The sequence below is a fragment of the Urocitellus parryii genome, chromosome 8 (genome assembly GCF_045843805.1).
Source record: "Urocitellus parryii isolate mUroPar1 chromosome 8, mUroPar1.hap1, whole genome shotgun sequence".
In the NCBI taxonomy this organism is placed as follows: domain Eukaryota; kingdom Metazoa; phylum Chordata; class Mammalia; order Rodentia; family Sciuridae; genus Urocitellus; species Urocitellus parryii.
Window position 1 is genome coordinate 141,315,461 of NC_135538.1, and position 22,848 is coordinate 141,338,308.

Here is a 22,848-nt window from a genome sequence, read left to right on the forward strand (position 1 = left end):
GATTATCAAACTTCAATAGTAAAAATACAACTCAGTAAAAAGAGAGGCAAAAGATTTAAACATCTATTTCACCAAGGAAAATACACAGCAGAGAAACACATGGGAAGTTGTTGAGTATTATTAATTATTAAGGAAATGTCAATTAAAGCTGCAAGATGCACTGCACTATTAGAATGGCTGTCTGCACCATGAGTTTGTGACTGTGTAGGCTACTGGAACCTTTATATTCTGGTAGTTTCCTAAAATGTTATACACCCACCCTGTGGCCCAGGTATTCCAATCCTAAGTGTTTCCCCAAGAGAGATGTCAGTATATCCCCATGCAAAGGAATGGACATGAGTGTTTGACAGCTTTCTTTGTAATAGCTCCAAATTAGAAACTCTAATTAGAAATTAGAAACATTTTGGATAAAAGATAAAATGAATAAACATGTGTTTATTCATTTTATCTTTTATCCAAAATGTCTGGAACTAAAAGTGTTTCATATTTCAGAGTTCTGGATTTGAGAATATTTGAACATTACAAAATGAGAGATCCTGGGGATGGAATCCAAAGTCTAAACACAAATTTATTTTTCACACATGACTTATACATATGTCCTGAAGGTAATCTCATTCAATATTTTAAGAGAATTTTTAAAATATTTTAATTTTTAGTTTTCAGCGGATACAACATCTTTATTTGTATGTGGTGCTGAGGATGGAACCCAGGCTGCACGCATGCCAGGCGAGCGCGCTACCGCTTGAGCCACATCCCCAGCCCTCATTCAATATTCTTAACACATCAGTCACCAGTGATTTGACTATGACCTGTCACTTGAGGTCCAGTGTGGAATTTTCCATGTGTTTCAGTTGTTCAAAATGAGTACCTTCTCCCCAGCCCCTGGCAACTGCCATCCTGCTGTTTCTATAAGCATGACTATTTTGGATACTTTGTATGTTTGGAATTGTGTGTAGTACTTGTGCTTTTGTGATTTGCTTGCCTTAGTGTAATTTTCCATGTTAATCCATGCCATTACCTATGGCAGGATTTCCTTTTCTAAGACTGAGTAGTATTCAAGTGTGCGCACGTGTGTGTGCATGCGTATGCTATAGTTTCTTTATCCATGCTTTCCTCATGGATAGTTGGGTTGTTCACAAATTGTGTTAGTCAGCTTTAGGACACTGTAATAAATAAATGCCTGAGATTTTTCAACTTAAAGAGAAGAAAGGTTTTATTTTGGCTCACAATTTTGGAAATTACAGCCCATGGTTGGTTGACTGTTGCTTTGGGGCCTGTGGCAAAGTACATCATGGCAGGAGCATGCAGCAGCGACAACTGCTCATTTCATGGTGGCTGGAGAACGAGAGAGGGGAAAGGACTGGGATCCCCAAATCACTTTCTAGGGCACGCATCTAGTGACCTAGCTTCCTCCCACGAGGTCCCACCTCTACCACATCCCTAGCACCACAGCATGTTGAACAAGCCTTTAACCTGCGGGCCTTTGGGGAGCACTTATCCAAATCATAGCATCTCCTGGCCATTGTGGATAACACTGCAACGAACATTGAAGTGCAGGCACTTTCCGATCTCGGTACCTTTTGGACGTATACTTTGTAGGACTGCTGAATTACATGGTAGTTCTATTTTTATTTGGGGGGAGTACCTCCATACTGTTTTCCATGGCAGCATCCCTCTTTATTCACGTCGTTATTTTTACAGTAACCTTACATCTAACACCCATCTGTAAAATAAAAATAATAGACCACATGGCTGATAAATGAATAGTCAAAATATAGAAGGAACTCCTACAACTCAACAGCAGCTAATAATAATAGCCCAAGTAAGAAAGTGGGGAAAAGGCTTAAATAGACATTCTCCAAGGAAGACCTACAGATGGATAGTCAGCTTAGGGAAGATGCTCAATGTGCAGCATCTGTTTAAAGCACCCCAGGTGGCTCTCGGGGGAGGCCAGGCTGGAGGAACACTCTGCAGCCTTGCTGCTGGCTGGCCCCTTGCCAGTCCTGCTTGGCCTTCCTCTTCTCTGTGTGCCTCGGACAAGGAACTTGGCAAAGTTTATTTTCTTATAGTCATTGTCTTCCAGAGGAACAGACTGCAAAATAGAAGCCAGTCTGCAGGACGGATGCTCCCCATGCACAGGGTTCATAATTGGGCAAAGGGCGGTGAAGTAAGGGAAGAAAGAGGGTGATGGTTGTACCGGTTCCATTCATTGGATCTATTTTATTTTAGGGAAGATCCTGCTTTCCAGAGTGGCAGAAAGCAAAGGAGAAGGATGTCGGTAATGTAGTACCTTTGATTATTTTAAAGTAATAACTCCCCAGGTTTCAGTTACTTGCATGCCACCTATAAAATGTGCCATAGCATGATTCCTGGTTATCTGTTTTTCTAAACTATCTTAAATTTATTTTAAAAGAAATTATTTCAATTTTAAATGGAAAAGCAGTGTTCTAGCAGATAAATAGCACTTGAAAATCGCCAGGTTACCCTCTGGGCTCTGAAAAGACTCATCGGCCATATCTAGGATCATCAGTTTGGACAGATTAAGTGAGCCCAGTCAAAAAAACTCAGCAGAAGGTAACATTGTCATGTTAAACCTCAATTGTTTGCAAATAGGTAGTGGACAATTTGAAGGTAGATGCTCTCAGTCACTCCTTTGCCTCTGTAGTAAGTGCTCATTTAACAGAAAAGAGTCCGCTCATGTTAGCTGGGACATGGTGGACCCTCTCTTTGCTCCATGGCAACAGAATCAGGTGAGAGTGGCATCTCCGTGGCCGCTAGCACTTAAGCGCACAGCCAGAGAGCTCTCCCAAAAATGCACCCTGGGGCTTCCCCTCTTAAAACCTTTGTCTCCCTTTTTTTCCCCTAAATTACATTAGGCCCCTTCTTGCTTTGCTATATATTTTTAAAGGTCTTAAGCACTCAAAACTTATCCTGAGTAGATCAGATCTGTTAAAGAATCAAAATGTCTCGCTGAGTCAGCATGGCCCAATGGCATGCCTTATGTCTGAGCCAATGACATCTATCCAAGTGCCACCATTGGTGGCCATTTGCTTTTGGAAGCACAGTGCTGAGTGTGGTCTATGTTCTCCTTTAAAAAATAAAGAGCAAGATGCAGAGAAGCCTGGCTCATGAAAGTTCCTGTCGGAAATCACCTTCTCTAACCAGTGTAGGTGCCCGTCCATGGATTCAAGGCCAATATGTAGTGTATGTTCTCAACAAAATACTGTGAAGCCTCATGGAGGGAAATCCTGTCACTCGAGGCAGGGTGGGTGAGCGTGAGGAATATTACGTTGAGTGAAATAAGCCAGGCACAGAAAGGCACATCCTGGGTGGCCTCACTTGTGTGGAATTTTTAAAAAGTCAAACTCATGGAAATAGGGAGGGAAATGATAGACATCAGGGGCTGGAGGTGTTGGGGAGAATACGGATCAAAGGATATAAAATTTCAATTAGACAAATAGGCCTGTCTTATCTCAAAATGACTATAGTTAATACAATTTAAGTATACTATGTATTGTTATGAGAATAGGTTTTAGGTATGTTCATTTTTAAAAAGTATGTGAGGTCGTGCATGTGCTAATTAGATTTTAATTCTTACATAGTGGATTCATATATCAGAACATCATGGGGTGTACCAAACATTCACAAATTTTGTCTGTTAAAAATGACCTCTACAAAATGCTGAACCACGAAACATTTTTAAGGGAGGAGTAATTGGGTCTTACAAATGAAATTATTTGGTAACTGGACAATTAACCACCCTCACCCCTGGGCCATGGTGGTGATATCACAAAAACTGACATTGGTTCAGTTCTAACCCGGTTGTGGCCTCGGGAGATGATTCTGCGTTTTGTCATTTGAGATGGTGGGTATATCCTCTAGTGGATGATGCTTCCTGTTTGAGAAGACCAAGATGCTTTTTACCAGTTACTGTGTTGGGATCCTTCAGAATCCCCCCTTACAGCAGATGGGAATGGTTGTTGCAGCTGAGTGGTGGGTCCCCGGAAAAGCAGAGTGGTTTGGGGACAGAGCCCCTGGAGGTACCCAACACGGATCTCATATAGGGTGGGATTTTTTCTGTTAAAATCAAAACCAATTTTAAAATGGAGCATAAACATATTTTCATCATAGCATTTATTTTAGAAGCTCAAAAACTATAAAAGCTTTTTTAAACATAAATATCAAAGTACATTTGAATTACCAGAAAAGATCAAATTTATTCTAAATCACTAACCTATTATAGTCTAGTCATAGTTTCAAAATGCTTTGTTTTCTATAGAAATGATCCTCCTGGTTGGTTTCAGTTCTTCTAAGGCATAGAGAACCAGGTCTTTGCAAAATAAAAAGGTGTGTGTGTGTGTATGTGTATGTGTGTGCGCATGCATGTGTGTGAGCTTGTGTTTACACATCTGTGAACTTTGTTTTGTCGTTTGAGTTTATGCTTTGAAGCTGGCCAATATTCGGTGCATTTGCTTTTGAACAGCTAACATCTCTTCAAGTGCAGATACTTGATTAAAAGTTATGTGCTATCCTCTACAGCAGCAGCAGGGTTGGAACTCACTAACGGAATAATTCCTTTTTCTCTCCCTTCTGCACATTTTTATGATGGGAGGGAGCCAGTTCTTCCAGAAGGACTTCCTTCTCTGATGCCTTGATTAATATGTGTGTAGTAACAGGATTAACTGTACGTCAAGGGCACTGGCCCCCTCGGCCGGTTATTTAGCCTCTGTGTTTGTAAAAGTTTAATTACAGGAAACATCTTTTCTCGGAGAGTAATCAAGATTCCAGTTCTTCTACCAGTGAACAGTCTTGGAGCAGTAACCACAAAAGGAAATCCCTAAAGCCATATCCTAGTAGGAGTAAGACTAGAGTCAGAAGCGGTTTAAGAGGTACCTTTGCTTGTCATCTTTTGGGTCACTTCTCAGATCAATCGGCGGGTATTGTTTTTTTTCAGTGTGGGGGATGGTAACAAAGAAATATGATTACGGGCTCCCCTTTCCCATTTTACAATCACACCGGAAAGGAAAAATATATGTACATGAAACAGAGAATATGGAGTTAACTAGAAGTTATTGAAAGTCAGGAGTTGAGCTGGGGGGACCTCATAAGAGCTAGAGCCACTTTCAAGTGCGAGGTGGGTAGGACTTGAGCTAAGCCTTGGGAAAGGAGTGGGGTGTGAAGAGCTGAGAAGGGGAAGACTTTTTAGGTAAAAACCACCAAAATGCACCCAGGAAGTGAGGGTGACCTTCAGGGAAGGTGTTTGGAGCAGGAGTTGACACCAGGTGGTGAGGAACAAGGGGGAATCATTGCAGAAGTATTTAAGAGCAGACACATGAGCAGGTGCTCAGAAGTGGGAACAGCTCTAGCAGTGGCCTGTGTCATTAGAGGGAGAAATGGGCCTCTGTGTGTGTCATAACTAAATGTACCCACTGTATGCTTATTTCCTTTTGTTCTTTAGTCTTGCCACATTTCCTTTTCAGTAGTGGCAGTGACCATGAGAAAGATCAAGTAAGTAAATTGTGTTGTGGACTGCCCTGGGCCCTAATGGGTTAAATGACATTTTTTTTTCTCAAAATACTCCAGCAATATGAGAATGATGAACCAGAAGTTTGCTGTTATGTCCACGTCTGCCAATAGAAATGGCAAGAATCGTGGTGGTGCACACCTGTAATCCCAGCTACTGAGAAGGCTGAGACGGGAGGATTGCAAAGTTGAGGCCAGTTAGGCCAACTTAGCAAGACCCTCCCTCAATAAAAAAGGACTGGGCATGTCACTTAGAGGTGGAGTGCATCTGGGTTCAGTACCGAGTACTGCAAAAAAAACCACGAAAACCTGTAAGGGCTTCCAAACATTGAGTATGAATCATAGGTAATGATTAGGATCTTTTTTTTCATTGTTTACAAATATTGTTAAATATTATATGATATCAAAAACCTTGGCTATTCTGAATTCCCACAGATATTTGCTCTTTTGAATTTGTTTTGAAGTAAATTGGTTTAATTCCTCGTATAGTTTTCGATTTCTTATATTGCTTGTATTGCTTCTAAAGCTTTTTTCAGCATATAAATCTTCATTTTGCAAGTGGTTCACGTGCCTTCAGGCTTATGTAAATATTGAACAAACCCTTGGGGTTTTTAAATTTCACTTATCCTCGTTTTACACCAAGGAGTTTAAAGTATGGATGCCAGTGTCCTCTGGACCAATTCAAAGCCACCTTTTGCCTCTTGTCAGCCGAGTTATTCTTTGCTTAGTGGTTGGTTTTTGTCTGTCACGTGAGGGGTGTATAGACTACAGAGTCCGTGAGCACGGACATGGGGTTTTATGAGGGGCCACTGCTGTGGTTGAGGCCTCCGTGGCACCCTGCCTGCTGGTGCAGAAACTCAATACACTGCAAGTGCTCTGGTCGCAGCTCCAGCTGCGTGCTTCACTAAGTGCATGTTGATTCTCAAGTCATTCAGGGTAGAGTGTAAACTTTTGAGCCAGAGTAGGTACAGTTTTCCCTTGGAATCCATGAGAGATGGGTTCCAGAACTCTTTGGTGACCAAAATCTATGGATGCTCAAGTATCTAGGCATATCCTTCTATATACTCTAAATCATATTTAAGTTCCTCATAGTACCTAATGCATTGTAAATGCTATGCATAATAGTCACTATGCTATCTGGTCCAGAGAATGTGTGACTAGGGGGACAGTTGATGTATAGATTGAGTAAATGCAGTGTTTTCTTCAGTATTTTTGATGGGCTGTTGGTTGAATTTGTGGGTGTGGGACCCATAGATATGGAGGGCTGATTGTAGTTGGTTATTTGTTGACTCATTCAACCTGAAATAATGAAATGGCCCAAAAGAATAGATTACCTAGTAAATATGTCTTTGGTTTTTAAATAAGCACCAAAGAAACATCACCGATTTAAGAATTCTTAAATCCAAGCTATGCAACTGGTAAAGTCTAGGCTGATGTTCAGTGAGGGTCTTGTAGACTTTCCACTTAAAATATATTTTCCTGTGCTGCAGTATAAGAATAATTTGCGGGACTGGGGATGTGGCTTAAGTGGTAGTGTGCTTGCCTGGCATGCGTGAGGCACTGGGTTCCATTCTCAGCACCACATAAAAATAAAGATATCTTTAAAAAATGGTCAAAATGGTAAATTAAAAAAAATGATTATCTTAGTACTTGGTTTTTGTCTGTCATGTGTGTATAGACTACAGAGTTGTCAAACTTTTCTGTAAAGGCCCAGATAGTAAATATTTGGACTTTTGTGAGTCAGTCTCTAGCAATAACCCAACTCTGTCTTTGTAGCCAGAAAGGTGCCATAGATGATAGGGAAATGAACAGCATACGGTGTTCTAATAAAACTTTATTTAGAATAATAGACCATGGGTTGTACCTTGCCAAACCCTGATTCAGAACAGTGGTTCTCAAATTAGAGTGGTTATCAGAAAAACTAGGATGACTTGTTAAGACAGATTTCTCAGTCCTATCCCCAGCGTTTCTTATTGAGTAGGTTATAGGTGGCACTTGAATATTCACATTTCTTTCATGTTCCTGTGTGTTGATGATGCTCTTGATCTGGACCACACTCTGAAAAGCACTGATTTAGAGTTTATCAGTTGAAGTATGACCTAACTGTTTTTATAATTCTGAAATTTCCTGGTCTTTGGGTTTATTTTTGAATGCAGTAAATCCAATACCTAACTTCTTAAAAGGATATTGAAAATGTCTTGGGATTTTTTTGGATAAAGTTTTCAGTGGTTATGAATGCTCATACTTAACAAAGGTGTCATTATGTTAGGCTAATCTTCTGTCACCAGTACGGGAAGACACTGATAGGCAAAATGCCACACTTCCAAAAATTTCTGAACCTGAACCCCAGCATAGCCCTTCCTTTTTAACTTCTGAAGATTCTACACAGAAAATAGGTAAGTGTTTTTTTGTTGTTGGTTTGTATAGACAAAAAGTTGTATTTGGAGACTGGTGGTTTGAAGCAAACCATTTTTTAAAAAGCCATGAAGGAAAGTGTTAGTTTGTGATGGCCTTTCCCTTTAATGTCTCCATTGGCAAAGGATGGGAGATATTTTGTTTATATTTTGCTTTGACATTTGAAATCAGATTACTCATAAGAATTGCCAGGTCTCCCTTTAAAGATGCAGGAAAACTCAAGTGATGACCTAGAGCAGGAATTGATAAACTTTTCCCATAAAGTACACTGATAGCAAATATTTTTGCCTCTTGAATGCATATGGTTTCTGTTGCAGCTGTTTAACTCCACAGTTGTAGCACAAAATCGGGCACAGACAAGATTTAAACCAGTAAGCAGGCTTCTACCAAATGTTATTTACAAAATTGGATGCAAATTGGATTTGGCCTGGGGGTCCGGTTTTGCCAAGCTTTGTTTTGTAAGCATTACTGTAACCCTCCCTGTATCTTATTGGAATTGTTTGCGTCTTTTTAAGTTCATAAGCTTAGGGATTTTTCTTTTGTTCACCTTCATCATTCTACAGTTTAGCTGCTGCCAGGCATATACTGGCACCTAGGAAGCACTGGGCCTCTTAGCCTGGCTGCCACTCATAGAAATGTAAGGAAATAGAAAGGGAGAGATGAAGATGCAGCATGAAGAGAGAGAGGCAGTGAGACAGAAAGTTTGGGAAAAAGGAACAAACTGCAAAACAGAAAACAATTATCAAAAGGCCACAGTAAGTCCTTACCTATTAACAATTACTTTATTGTAAATGGAATAAGTCCTTCAATCAAAAGAAAGAGTGGCTGAATAGCTTAAAGAAACAAGATCCAATGACATGCAAGAAACTTACATTCGTCTTAAGGAAAAACAGACTGAAAATGAAGAGATGAACAAAGATACACTCCATGTAAATGGTAACCAAAAGAGAGCAGAGGTGGCTATACTTAAGATATACTTTCTGTCAAAAATCTGTCATCGATCACAAAGATTAATGTATTATGATAAAGGGGTCAGTTCAAGAAGAGGATATAATGATTGTAAATACACAGGCACCCAGCATTGGAGCACCTAAATATGTAGAGCAGATATTAACAAAATGGAAGGAGAAACCAACAGCAATACCATAGTAGTAGGGGACTTCAGAAACCCATTTTCAACAATGGGCAGATCATCCAGAAAGAAAATCAATATGGAAATGGTGGATGGACTTGGATGGTCCCGTGGAACAAGGGACCCAACAGACATACAAACGTTCCATACAACAGCAGAGTACACATTCTCAAGTGTACACTGGACATTGTCCTGGATATATCTGATGTATGTCCACAAAACATGTCTTAACAAGTTTAAGAGGATTGAAATCATGTCCAGTCTTTTCTGACAACAGTGGCACAAAATTGAAGTGTTAACGGGGAAATTTTTGGAAAATTCACAAGTGTGTGGACAGTAACAGCCTACTTCTGAGTAATCAGTGGGTCAGAGAAAATCAAGAGTCTCTTGAGACAAAGGGAAATGGAAACAGACTACACCAGATCCTATGGGATGCAGCCAAAGCAGCATTTAGAGGGAAGTTCATAAGGATAAAAGCCTACATTAAGGACTGGGGTTATGGCTCAGTGGTAGAGCGCTCGCCTAGCTCGTGTGAGGTCCTGGGTTCAATCCTCAGCACCACATATAAACAAATAAAGGCATTGTGTCCATCTACAACTAAAAAAATATTATTTTAAAAAAGTCTACATTAGGAAAAAAGATGTCAAATGAACCAACTAATTCTACACTGCAAGGCACTAAAAATAGAATAAACTACGCCCAAAGTCATGAGGAGGAGGAAAATATTTGAGGGCAGAAATAAGAGAAATAGACCCTAAGATAATTTAAAAGAGCTACAAAACAAATTAGTTCTGTAACACTTGCCTGTTATTACATTTGCCTGTAATCCCAGCAGCTCAGGGGGCTGAGGCAGGAGGATCACACGTTCAAAATCAACCTCAGCAAAAGCGAGGTGCTAAGAAACTCGGTGAGACCCTATCTCTAAATAAAATACAAAATGGGGATGTGGCTCAGTAGTCAAGTGGTCAAGTACCCCTGAGTTCAATCTCTGGTACCAAAAAGAAAAAAAAAGTTTTGTGAAAAGATAAAAATAACAAACTTGATCCTATCTAAGAAAAAAAGGGGGCTCGAATAAAATTAGAGTCAGAACATTACAACTGATACTACAGAAATACAAAGGATCATAAGATGCTGCTGTAGAAAATTATATGCCAACAAATTGGATCACCTAAAAGGAATGAATAAATTTCCAGACACATAAACCTACCAAGACTGAATCATGAAGTAGAGAATTTGAAAAGATTCAAAATAATGAGACAGAATCAGTAATCGGAAATTTCCCTTCAAAGCAAAGCCCAGGACATGATGGATATATGATTGAATTCTACCGAGCATTTTTAAAGAAATTAGCTGGTCTTCCTGAAACTATTCCAGAAACTTGGAGAGGAGGAAACATTACCAAGTGTACTTTATGAAACTAGCATTACTCTGACACCAAAGCTATATAAAGACACTACATGAGAAGAATATTACAGGCCAATGTTCCTGATGGACATGAATTCAGAAATCTCTATCAATATACAAGTCAATGGATTAAAACAGTACATTGAAAACACTGTGATCAAGTGGGATTTATCCCTGGGATGTAAGGATGGTTCAACATATGGAAACTAATAAATGGAAAAAAAAACACCTTAACAGAATGAAGGATAAAATCCTATGATCATTTCAATAGATGCAGAAAAAGTATTTGGAAAAAATTCAATAAAAATTAGATGTATAAGGAATCACCTCAACATTTTTAAGTCAATATGTGAGAAGCCCACACTTAATATTGTATTCAGTGGTGAAAACCTGAAAATTTTAAGATCAAAGCAAGCATGCCTATTCTCACCACTTCTACTCAATATAGTTCTGCAAATCCTAGTCAGAAATTGGACAAGACAGAAAAAAGGATCTAAACTGGAATGAAAAAAGTTAACTTGTCACTGTTACCAAAAAACTCTTATATAGAGAGAACCACCAAACTTCTTCCACCAGAAATCTCAGAACTGCTAAACCATTTCCTCTAGAAGTAAAATTATGGGATAATAAAATCAATATATAAATATCCCTTGTGGTTTTTCCCCCTGGTTATTCCTGATTCAAATTGGCTGAAGAAAAGGCGCTTATCACTCACAACATTTTCCACAAAGATGAACTAACGTAATAGGTGTATGGCTGCATTTTTGAGATGAGCATTGAGGAGAGACATTGAAAAGCAGCCAAAGACTGAAACCTGAAAGATTTAGAGACTTAAGAATAACAGTATAGTGAGAAAAACAAAATACCCTGGTGTATGTGGGTCTGCAGACAGGAGTCCTGCTTACATGGGTTAAGAGTGGAAAAAGTCCACTGGGTACAGTGGCGCACACCTGTAAACCCAGCAGCTTGGGAGGCTGAGGCCAAAGGATCATGAGTTCAAAGCCAGCCTCAGCAAAAGCGAGGTTCTTAGCAACTCAGTGAGATCCTGTCTCAATAAAATACAAAATAGGGCTTAGGATGTGGCTCAGTGGTTGAGCGCCCCTGCGTTCAATCCCTGGTACCACCTCCCACCAAAAAATAAAATAATAAATCCTAGAAAACTCAACCAGTATGGATGCTGACAATCCTAAATACTGAAGAGTTTCAATCCTCATGTGCTTGCAGCTCACTTAGACAAGTGATCTGAAATCTGCTCGGTATCCTTGCTTTGGGAAAGGATCTCTGGTTATCTCCCTGTGAAACCCCCCCGAGTGCTGTAGTTAGGAGCCATCTTGAGCAGTGATCTGTCATCTGTCTGGGCTGCTCTAGGTGTCATAACCCCCTGCGTATTCCTGCCTCCAGGACTCCACAGACACTCCACCACACTCACTTGTGGGTCCCTGTCTCATGACCCCTACACGGTACAGCAGAACAACTGTGACTGAAGTCCACTGGGTGCCCTGCAAGAGAGAAGTGTTGGGACAAGGAGGAGAATGGAGGACACTGCCCTCAAGAACCAAGAGGGTGGAGCCCTTGCCCTCTGAGACTAAAGGTGTGGTCAGCTGCACAGGGACTCCTGCTAAATGCCAGGACTGCAGGCGGGCGCTCCCCCACCATACCGCATTCAGATGCCCATTACTGGCAGGTTGGGGAGGGAACTACTATACTAGTTCCGTCATCCAACACCCCTTCATAATAAAAGCTCTCAACAAGTGAGAGATGGAAAGATCCTGCCTCAACTACTGAAAGCTACATATGCAAAACTGTCACCAATGTCATATCCATGAGGGAAAGCTAAGATCATGGACAGTACAAGTATGTATTTTCATTGCTTTTATTCACAGAGCTTTTAGAAAGAAAAGGCATCAAATGTGAGGAAATTATCTCTGTAGGCATTATTCTATATGTAGAAATTCAAATATTCCACCAAGAGACTATTAGAATTGATAAACTCGGTAAAGTAGCAGGATGCAATGTCAACATAAAATATCTGTTTTCCATATACCAATAACAAAGTTTGCTGAAAAAAAAATCATGAAGGCAATTCTTCATACTAGCTACAAATAAATAAAATATCCCAGGAATTAACCAAAGAAACAATCTCTCTCTACAGGAATAATCAGACAGATGAGAGAATTTGTAAATAGAAGATGAAAAGACTTTCCTTGTTCATGATTGAAGAATTGATAGCTTAAATGTCCAGACCACAGTGCAATCTATAGATTCCATGCATTTTCCACCCAAATACTCATAAAATTCTTCACAGAACTAGAAAAAATAGTAACATTCATATGGAAGCCAAAACTACACTAAATAGCCAAAGGAATCTTTTAAAAATAGCAAATAATATATATTCCTGGATAAAGAAACTTATGATATCCATATCCACAAATGATTCAATTTAGTAAGGACTTTGTAGAAAGTACAATGATAACGTATGAGAGGTTTGAGTTACAGTGTAAGTATGTTATTTGTTGAATTCTAAAATACTCCAAAGGGGTTTTGTGATACAAACCTGTTTGGGATTAGCAGTGTACTTTCTGGCTAAATATCACAGAAGGGAGGATGACACATTTCTCCTCTAGTGATATATAAATACGACTGGTCTCCTTCAGTCTCCCCACGTTAGCCTTGTCACATGACCATGTCTTCTGTTTAGACTTTATAAATCCTAAAGGTTCTAGTTCAGAAACAGCTTTCAGAAAGCAGCCTGGATAATTCCATCCATCTCTTCTGCGGTTGTAGAATTTGTATTCATCTTTTCAGCAGCTGTCATGGGGTTGACTAGCCTGCTACGCTGCAGGAGCAGTTGATAAGTGATGCAGATGTCAGGGGCAGTGTTTGGAATCCAGTCGTCTTCCCTTTTCAGTGTTTTGTTCCTTAAATAACAATAAGGGTTGCTGAGTGCTGTGTGGAAGGTGTGATACTGGAGCAGCAGCATTTAATGTTCATGTGGGGAGCACTGAAGTACACCTCCTTGCGTCTTAGGAGGCAGAAGGTATTCACTCGCTAGACAATGAGGTTCACAACTTTTTCTTTGAGTGCATCAAACCTGGTTTGCTTCTTTCTTATTGTTAACTCCTTCGTTTCCAGCAAAAATAGATTCCATGTGTTTTCTTGTGAAGAATGAAACTGTATGCTACATTTGTTATTAATTTGGTTTTATGGTATGAAAAATCTTCATTTTGAGACTTGAGATCCTAAAGTTAGAACCCTCTTCTGAAGGTGAGAGAGATCCGTCTCCTGAAGCCCCTTTGGCTGTGATCCAGAAGCAGCTGCTTTGGCATCAAGGCTCTGAAACTGGGCCATGAACTTCCCTGTTCTCTTTGATTTCTGAAGCCTGGTCATCAGTTCATCCTCTGCCAGTGTCTTTTTTGGAGGATGAAAGCCTGAGATCAGACAGCTCCGCTGGTTTGGACTCCTTGGCTACATTGTGGCAGATGGCATCACGGTAGTGGTGGATGTAACCAAAGCAATCTTGAGCAAAAGAGCAAAGCTGATGACATCAAGTACCTCATTTCAAGACATAGTACAGAGCAAGGTAATCAAAAAATGACATTGGCATGAAAATAGACACAGTGGAAAACGGAGACCCCAGAAATAAATCTATGCATCTATAGCCAGCTGATTCTTTTTTTTTAAAGAGAGAGGGAGAGAGAGAGAGAGAGAGAGAGAGAGAGAGAGAGAGAGAGATTCTTTTAATGTTTATTTTTTAGTTATCGGCAGACACAACATCTTTGTTTGTATGTGGTGCTGAGGATCGAACCCGGGCCGCACGCATGCCAGGCAAGCGCACTACCACTTGAGCCACATCCCCAGCCCATCCAGCTGATTCTTGATATAGTTACCTGTCATGGGTTGGGTGAAGGAATGTCTTCCCATAGTTCATGTTTTGAAAGCCTGATTTTAGTGCAGTGAGGTTCAGAGGTGAGCTTTTAGGCAATGATGAGAGATGAAACCTCATAAGTGGATTATTTCATTTGAGAGGGGTAAAATTTGAGTGGACTTCTGGGTGGTAACTGTAGGCAGGTGGGGTGTTGTTGAAGGAAGTAGGTCAAGGGAAGAGCATGCCCTTGGGGTCTACACCTTTTTTTTAACTATTATGTAGCTGAATAATTATTATTTTATGAAGGTTTATTGGTGCATATTATTTATACAGAATAGTGAGTTTACTGAGGCATGTTCGTACATACATATACTATGGTTCGATCAATTTCACTTTCCAGTACGTCCTCTTGCCCTTACCTTCTCTTTCCCCCATGCTCCCTACCTCTATTCTAGTGGTTTCCCTTCTACTTTCATGAGACCCATTTTTTTCTTTTCCCTCTAACTTTCACAAATGAGAGAAAACATCATGACACTTGTTTTTTTCTGAATCTGTATTATTCAGCTTAACACCATACTTTCCCATTCCATCCATTTTCCTACAAATGCTATTATTTAATTTTTCTTTATGGCTGAATAAAACTCCATTGTATACATATAGCACATTTTTTTTTACATTTTTCATCTGTTGATGGACACCTAGGGACAGGCAAAAATTTTCTGGCTAGACCCCGGAAGCCAAAGCAAAACAAAACAAAAAAACTGATAAATAGGATTACTTCAAACTAAAATGCTTCAGCACAGAAAAGTTAATATAGGAGACAACCCCACAGGATGGAAGAAAATGTTGACCAGTTATTCCTTTGACAGAGGGTTTTGTTCAGGACATCTAAAGAACTCAAAAACGTAAAAATAATTTAGTTTAAAAATGGTCAAAGAATATGAATAGACACTTATCCAAGGAAGAAATACAATTAGACAACAAATAGGTGGAAAAAAATGTCCATCATTAACCATCAAGGAAATGCAAATCAAAATGAGGAACCATCTTTCCTGAGTTAGAATGCTTGTGTATTTATATGTACATACATAACAAATGTGTATATACACCATGTTTATATACAAAATTACAGTGAGGAGGTGGAGAAGTAACTTGTATGTGCTTATATGGTGATGGGAATGTAACTAGGTACAGCCACTGTGGAGAAGCAGTATGAGGATTCCTCCAAAAATTAAAAATAGATCTACTATATGATCCAGCTCTGCCACTCCTGGGAATATATCCAAAGGAAATGAAATCAACTTACCAAAGAGGTACCTGCATGCCCATGTTTGTTGTGACACTGTTCATAGTAATTAAGAAATTAGCCCGAGTCTTCCTCAACAGATAAATAGTGGTATGTATACACCATGGTATTTACTCATGCAGAAAAATGAAATCCTGTCCTTTGGAACAAAACAGAACTGGAGGAACTTATGTTCAACGAAATGAGCCGGATGCGGACAGTACTATAGGTTCTCATGTGGGGAAGTTAAAAATGTCAATCTGCAAGTAGAATAGTGACTACTAGGGATTGGCAAGGGTTCATGTTGGGGGGTAAGGTAGAAAAAGAATATTTCGGTTTGATCAGGGCATGCTGTACCCATGTATGAAGATACACTAACCCCATTATTATATAATTATGCTAATGAACTTTAGTCTGTTCTATATTCTAGTAATAAATTATCTGGAAAATGAATCAAGAAAATTATCCCATTTTAGTAGCATCAAAAGAAATAAAACAGTAATGAAAACAAGTAGGTGAAAGACCTGTATATGGAAGTATAGAAGACATTGATAAATCAACACAAATGGAAAGATCTCTCATGTTTATGGATTGGAAGAATTAATTATTTTAAACACTTTTAGTTGTAGATGGACACAATACTTTTAATTTATTTGAATGTAGTGCTGAGGATCAAACCCAGTGCCTCACATGTGCAAGGCAAGCGCTCCACTACTGAGCTATAACCCCAGCCCTTGGAAGAATTAATACTAAAATGTCTATACCATCCACAATCTACAGAGGCCAAGTAATCCTTATCAAAACTCCAATGGCATTTTTTTTTACCAAAAAATAAAAATCCCAAAATTTGTATGCAGTAGCAAAGGACCTGTCATGGACTAGGCATGGAATCAGGACTAGGACTAAAGCAATCTCGAGAAAGAGGAATAAACCTGGAAGAATCACACTCCCTGGTGTCAAACTGTTACAAAGCTATGTTACTCAAAACTGGCGTGAACACAGACCTGCAGACCAATGGTAAGAGAACAGTTCAATAAGAAACCCATGCATACACAGTCACCTAATCTTTGACAACAGTACAGAGAATACACAATGAGGAAAGTTTCTTCAATAAATGGTGCTGGAAAAATTGGACATCAATATACAAAAGAGTGAATCGAACCCCTCATACCATTTGAACTATTAAAATGGATGATAGACTTCAATATTGTAGACTTTAAAGAGAAATGGCTCCTTTACCTCAGTCTTGGCAGTGATTTTAATATCGCCAACAAAAGCAGAAATAAATGGTACTGCAAAAAACTTCAAAGGAATCAACCAACAGAATGTAGAAAATAATTTTTAAAATACAGAAGTAACTAAATAGAAAAAAAGGTAGAAAGGCAAAATGCTTAAACACTTTCCCAAAGAAGACATACAAATGACTGACAGATTTGAAAACCACAATTAGCTATCATTTCATGTTTGAGGATGGCTACTATCAAAAAGACGAGAGGTAACAAGTGTTGGCAAATGTAGAGATGGAAACCCTCAGTACACTGGTGGTGGGAATGTGAATTGGTATGATCCAGGAATTCCAGTTGTGGGTATCCAAAGGAAATGACATAAGTATGCCAAAGAGATAGCTGCACTTTCATGTTGGCTGCACCGTTATTCATAGTAGCCAAGATATGGAAACCACCCAAACATCTGTAAATGGATAAATGGAAGGAAAAAAATGTGGTATAGATACATCATGGAGTATCATCCCATTCCACAAAGGAGGAAGAAATTCCACCATTTGTGACAACACGGATGAAGTTGAAGGACATTATGCTGAGTTAAGTTAGATCACACAGCATTCATTTGTCTGGCTCATTTATGTGTGGAATCTACAAAAGTCAAACTCATAAAATCAGAGTAAGATGGTTGTTGCCATGGGGGTGGGGGAAATGGGAAGATGCTGATCTAAACATACAACCTTGAAGCCGTGAGATGAAAAAGTTCTACAGACGGAATGTGCAGCATAGGTGGTGGCGGAGGTGTTAAGTGTGATAGCCATTGCTCAGTGTAGATGTCAAATCATTGCACCCAAGAGGTAAGGAGCAAGTAAGGGAGGCAAGCAAAGGAAGAGAAGAATCTCAAGGGTGAGGTGATAGACTCCTTGCCCATATTGGGGGCCAGATGGGCAGCTAATGAAGTGTGATCTAGTTGAGGTCCTGGACTCTTCATCTTATCTACAGTGATCTAAAAACCTCCTAACATACGTGCCCTGAAAAATGCAAACATTATTTTATCTAGGACTGCATACCCATCTTTTTTATATTGTCATTTAATATAGAGTAATAGTGAGATGTTATTTATCTTTAATTGTTTATTCACTTGAAGCTGTTTTCTCTAATACTTAGAACTTCCAAGTCCCCACCCGCTGAGTGATCTCTCTTCCCCAGAGCACTCAGAAGTTGAAGAAAACATATCTCAGGTACCATTCAGTTATTCATCTGCTTTTCTAGAATTAGCCAGTATGTTATGCAAATACATTTCTTATTATTTTTTAAGGGATAGTGTGGCACTATTTCTTTGCAATTTTATACATGTCATATATAAGTATATACACACATTTTTTTTTGTTTGCATTTTAGACTGTGAACCACGAGTCGTTAATGGAAAATACTACCTTCAAACATAAGCTGCAGAACTTGGAAGACAGAGGTAAGAAAACTATAAATCTTCCAGAATAAAGTTAAAGTAATCTGGGTGATTATTCACGTTGCAGCAGTTAATAGTTACTTTACAGATTGACTATTGTCAGGCCACGGGGTCAGCAGTGTGAGGTGCTTACCAGCTCCAAACATTCATGAGGGTCAAGGGGAGAAATAGGGCTCCATCCAGGAACCAGAGTCTCTTGTGGCTGTGGAGAGAGAGTCTGAGTCCTGGGTCCCACCCGCTGCCTCTGTAGCCTCTGAGAGGACACAACAGGGGCACTTCTCTGAGATCAAGCCCAGGAATTTGTTTCATCCCCCTGTGTGTAGGCTACTCTGCTTGTAAGAGATGTTTAGAAGATGCAACCAAGTTATTAAAACTTCTAAATTCATTTTATCATGCTAACAGTGATGGAAGGTTCCCACACTAGTTCTCAAGGTCATATTAGAGTAACAACTCACTAATATATGAATACACATGTTCACACAATACCATGCTAATATAGTACCTAGCTGTTCTTCATGAGGTTTCTTAACTACTTGTTACATATCAACATTTCAATTCATTATGAATTACATGTAGCATATTCAGAATATCCACACGACAAATATTTGTGAATATCTAGTTTTAGAAATGGGACATTACTATTACTTCTAAATTTATGGTATGCTCCACCTGAAATCCATTCCACCCTTTTCTCTGACCAGGGGCATTATCTTTTGTTGTGATTCACTGCTCTTACTTTTAAAATTTTGCATTAGGAAAAACATTATGCATATTCAAAAGAAATTGTGAAGCATGTGTACAGCTCAGTGAATGATTGTCAGGTGAACACTTGTGCAGCCACAGCTTGGACTGAGAACTAGAACACCAGCTTAGAATCCTTCCAAATTGAGCGATTCTCTGTTCATTTCCTCCATCCCTCCTAGAGGTAGCGACTGTCCTGAATTATGTAAAAATCCTTCTGCTCTTTTGTGATTTTTTTCTTTTTCATATGTACCCCTAGGTAACATGTAGTTTAGCTTTATCTGATCTGAAAGGTAAACAAATGAAATTATGTTGCATCTATCTTGTGTGGCCTGTTCTTTCTGCTTGGTCATTTTTAAGATCCGTTTATGCCCATGGACGTGTGTGAAGTATATTACTCTTTTTTTTTTTTTTTGTTTTTATAGGCTTTTTTTTTTTATTGTTGGTCGTTCAAAACATTACATAGTTCCTCATACATCATATTTCACAGTTTGATTCAAATGAGTTATGAACTCCCAATTTTATCCCGTATACAGATTGCTGTATCACATCAGTTACCCTTCCATTGATTGACATATTGCCTTTCTAGTGTCTGATGTATTCTGCTGTCTGTCCTATTGTCTACTATCCCACCTCCCCTCCCCTCCCCTCCCCTCCCCTCCCCTTTTCTCTCTCTACCCCTTCTACTGTAAATCACTTCTTCCATTTGAATTATCTTGTCTTACCCCTCCTTTCCTCTTATATGTCATTTTGTATAACCCTGAGGATTGCCTTCCATTTCCATGCGATTCCCCTTCTCGTTTCCTTTCCCTCCCACCTCTCAACCCTGTTAATGAAAATCTTCGTCTCAAGCTCTTCGTCCCTACCCTGTCCTTGTTTCCTCCCCTTATATCAGAGGAGTCATTTGGTATTTGTTTTTTAAAGATTGACTAGCTTCACTTAGCATAATCTGCTCTAATGCCATCCATTTCCCTCCAAATTCTATGATTTTGTCATTTTTAAATGCAGAGTAATACTCCATTGTGTATAAATGCCACATTTTTTTAATCCATTCATCTATTGAAGGGCATCTAGGCTGATTCCACAGTCTTGCTATCGTGAATTGTGCTGCTATGAACATCGATGTAGCAGTGTCCCTGTAGCATGCTCTTATTAGGTCTTTAGGGAATAGACCAAGAAGGGGAATAGCTGGGTCAAATGGTGGTTCCATTCCCAGCTTTCCAAGAAATCTCCATACTGCTTTCCAAATTGGCTGCACCAATTTGCAGTCCCACCAGCAATGAACAAGAGTGCCCTTTTCCCCACATCCTCTCCAGCACTCATTGTTGTTTGACTTCCTAATGGCTGCCAATCTTACTGGAGTGAGATGGTATCTTAGGGTAGTTTTGATTTGCATTTCTCTGACTGCTAGCGATGGTGAGCATTTTTTCATGTACTTATTGATTGATTGTATGTCCTCTTCTGAGAAGTGTCTGTTCAGGTCCTTTGCCCATTTATTGATTGGGTTACTTGTTGTCTTATTGTCTAATTTTTTGAGTTCTTTATATATTCTGGTTATTAGGGCTCTATCTGAAGTGTGTGGAGTAAAGATTTGTTCCCAGGATGTAGGCTCCCTGTTTATCTCTCTTATTGTTTCTTTTGCTGAGAAAAAACTTTTTAGTTTGAGTAAGTCCCATTTGTTGATTCTAGTTGTTAACTCTTGCGCTATGGGTGTCCTATTGAGGAATTTGGAGCCTGCTCCCACAGTATGTAGATCATAACCAACTTTTTCTTCGATCAGATGCCGTGTCTCTGATTTAATATCAAGCTCCTTGATCCATTTTGAGTTAACTTTTGTGCACGGCGAGAGATAGGGATTCAGATTCATTTTGGTGCAAATGGACTTCCAGTTTTCCCAGCACCATTTGTTGAAGATGCTATCCTTCCTCCATTGCATGCTTTTAGCCCCTTTATCAAAAATAAGATAGTTGTAGTTTTGTGGATCGGTTACTGTGTCCTCTATTCTGTACCATTGGTCCACCCTCCTGTTTTGGTACCAGTACCATGCTGTTTTCGTTACTATTGCTCTGTAGTATAGTTTGAAGTCTGGTATCGCTATACCGCCTGATTCACACTTCCTGCTTAGTATTGTTTTTGCTATTCTGGGTCTTTTATTATTCCATATGAGTTTCATGATTCTTTTATCTATTTCTACAAGAAATGCAGCTGGGATTTTGATTGGCATTGCATTGAACTTATAGAGAACTTTTGGTAATATCGCCATTTTGATGATGTTGGATCTGCCTATCCATGAGCAGGGTATATTTTTCCATCTTCTAAGGTCTTCTTCTATGTCTTTCTTTAGGGTTTTGTAATTTTCATTGTATAAATCTTTCACCTCTTTTGTTAGGTTGATTCCCAAGTATTTTATTTTTTGGGGGGATATTGTGAATGGAGTAGTTGTCCTCATTTCCGTTTCAGAGGATTTGTCGCTGATATACAGGAATGCCTTTGATTTATGCGTGTTGATCTTATATCCTGCCACTTTGCTGAATTCATTTATTAGCTCTAATAGCTTCTCTGTAGACCCTTTTGGGTCTGCTAGGTATAGAATCATATCATCTGCAAATAGTGATAATTTAAGTTCTTCTTTTCCAATTTTTATCCCTTTAATTTCTTTCGTCTGTCTAATTGCTCTTGCCAGTGTTTCGAGGACTATGTTGAACAGAAGTGGTGAGAGAGGGCATCCCTGTCTTGTACCAGATCTTAGAGGGAATGCCTTCAATTTTTCTCCATTCAGAATGATGCTGGCCTGTGGCTTATCATATATTGCTTTTACAATGTTGAGGTATGATCCTGTTATCCCTAACTTTTCTAGAGTTTTGAACATAAAGGGATGCTGTACTTTGTCGAATGCTTTTTCTGCGTCTATCGAGACTATCATATGGTTCTTATTTTTTAGTCTATTGATGTGGTGGATAACATTTATTGATTTCCGTATATTGAACCAGCCTTGCATCCCATGGATGAATCCTACTTGATCATGGTGTATAATTTTTTTGATATGTATTTGAATCCGGTTCGCCAGAATTTTATTGAGAATTTTTGCGTCAAGGTTCATTAGAGATATTGGTCTGTAGTTTTCTTTCTTTGAAGTGTCTTTGTCTGGTTTCGGAATCAGGGTGATGTTGGCCTCGTAGAATGAATTTGGAAGTTCTCCCTCTTTTTCTATTTCCTGAAATAGCTTGAAAAGTATTGGTGTTAGTTCCTCTTTAAAGGTTTTGTAAAACTCTGCTGTATACCCATCCGGTCCTGGGCTTTTCTTAGTTGGTAGTCTTTTGATGGTTTCTTCTATTTCTTCTATTGTTATTGGTCTGTTTAGGTTGTCTATATCCTCCTGGTTCAATCTGGGCAGATCGTAAGACTTAAGGAATTTATCTATGCCTTCACTATCTTCTATTTTATTGGAGTATAAGGCTTCAAAATAGTCTCTGATTATCTTCTGTATTTCTGAAGTGTCTGTTGTGATATTGCCTTTTTCATCCCGTATGCTAGTAATCTGGGTTCTCTCTCTTCTTCTCTTCGTTAGCATGGCTAAGGGTCTGTCAATTTTATTTATTTTTTCAAAGAACCAGCTTTTAGTTTTGTCAATTTTTTCAATTGTTTCTTTTGTTTCAATTTCATTAATTTCAGCTCTGATTTTGATTATTTCTTGCCTTCTACTTCTTTTGCTGTTGTTTTGCTCCTCTTTTTCTAGGATTTTGAGATGAAGTATGAGATCATTTATTTGTTGGTTTTTTCTTTTTTTGAGGAATG

General features: G+C 39.1%; 1 protein-coding gene across 1 annotated transcript in view; it reads left to right on the forward strand.

Moving 5' to 3' along the window:
- Sycp2l (synaptonemal complex protein 2 like) overlaps positions 1-22,848 on the forward strand; it is an 89,880-nt gene that overhangs the window by 32,603 nt on the left and 34,429 nt on the right. The window contains 5 exon segments of the mRNA XM_077801552.1: positions 4,700-4,889; positions 5,459-5,508; positions 7,793-7,919; positions 18,012-18,085; positions 18,246-18,315. Of these exon segments, the coding sequence (XP_077657678.1) occupies positions 4,700-4,889; positions 5,459-5,508; positions 7,793-7,919; positions 18,012-18,085; positions 18,246-18,315 (511 nt within the window).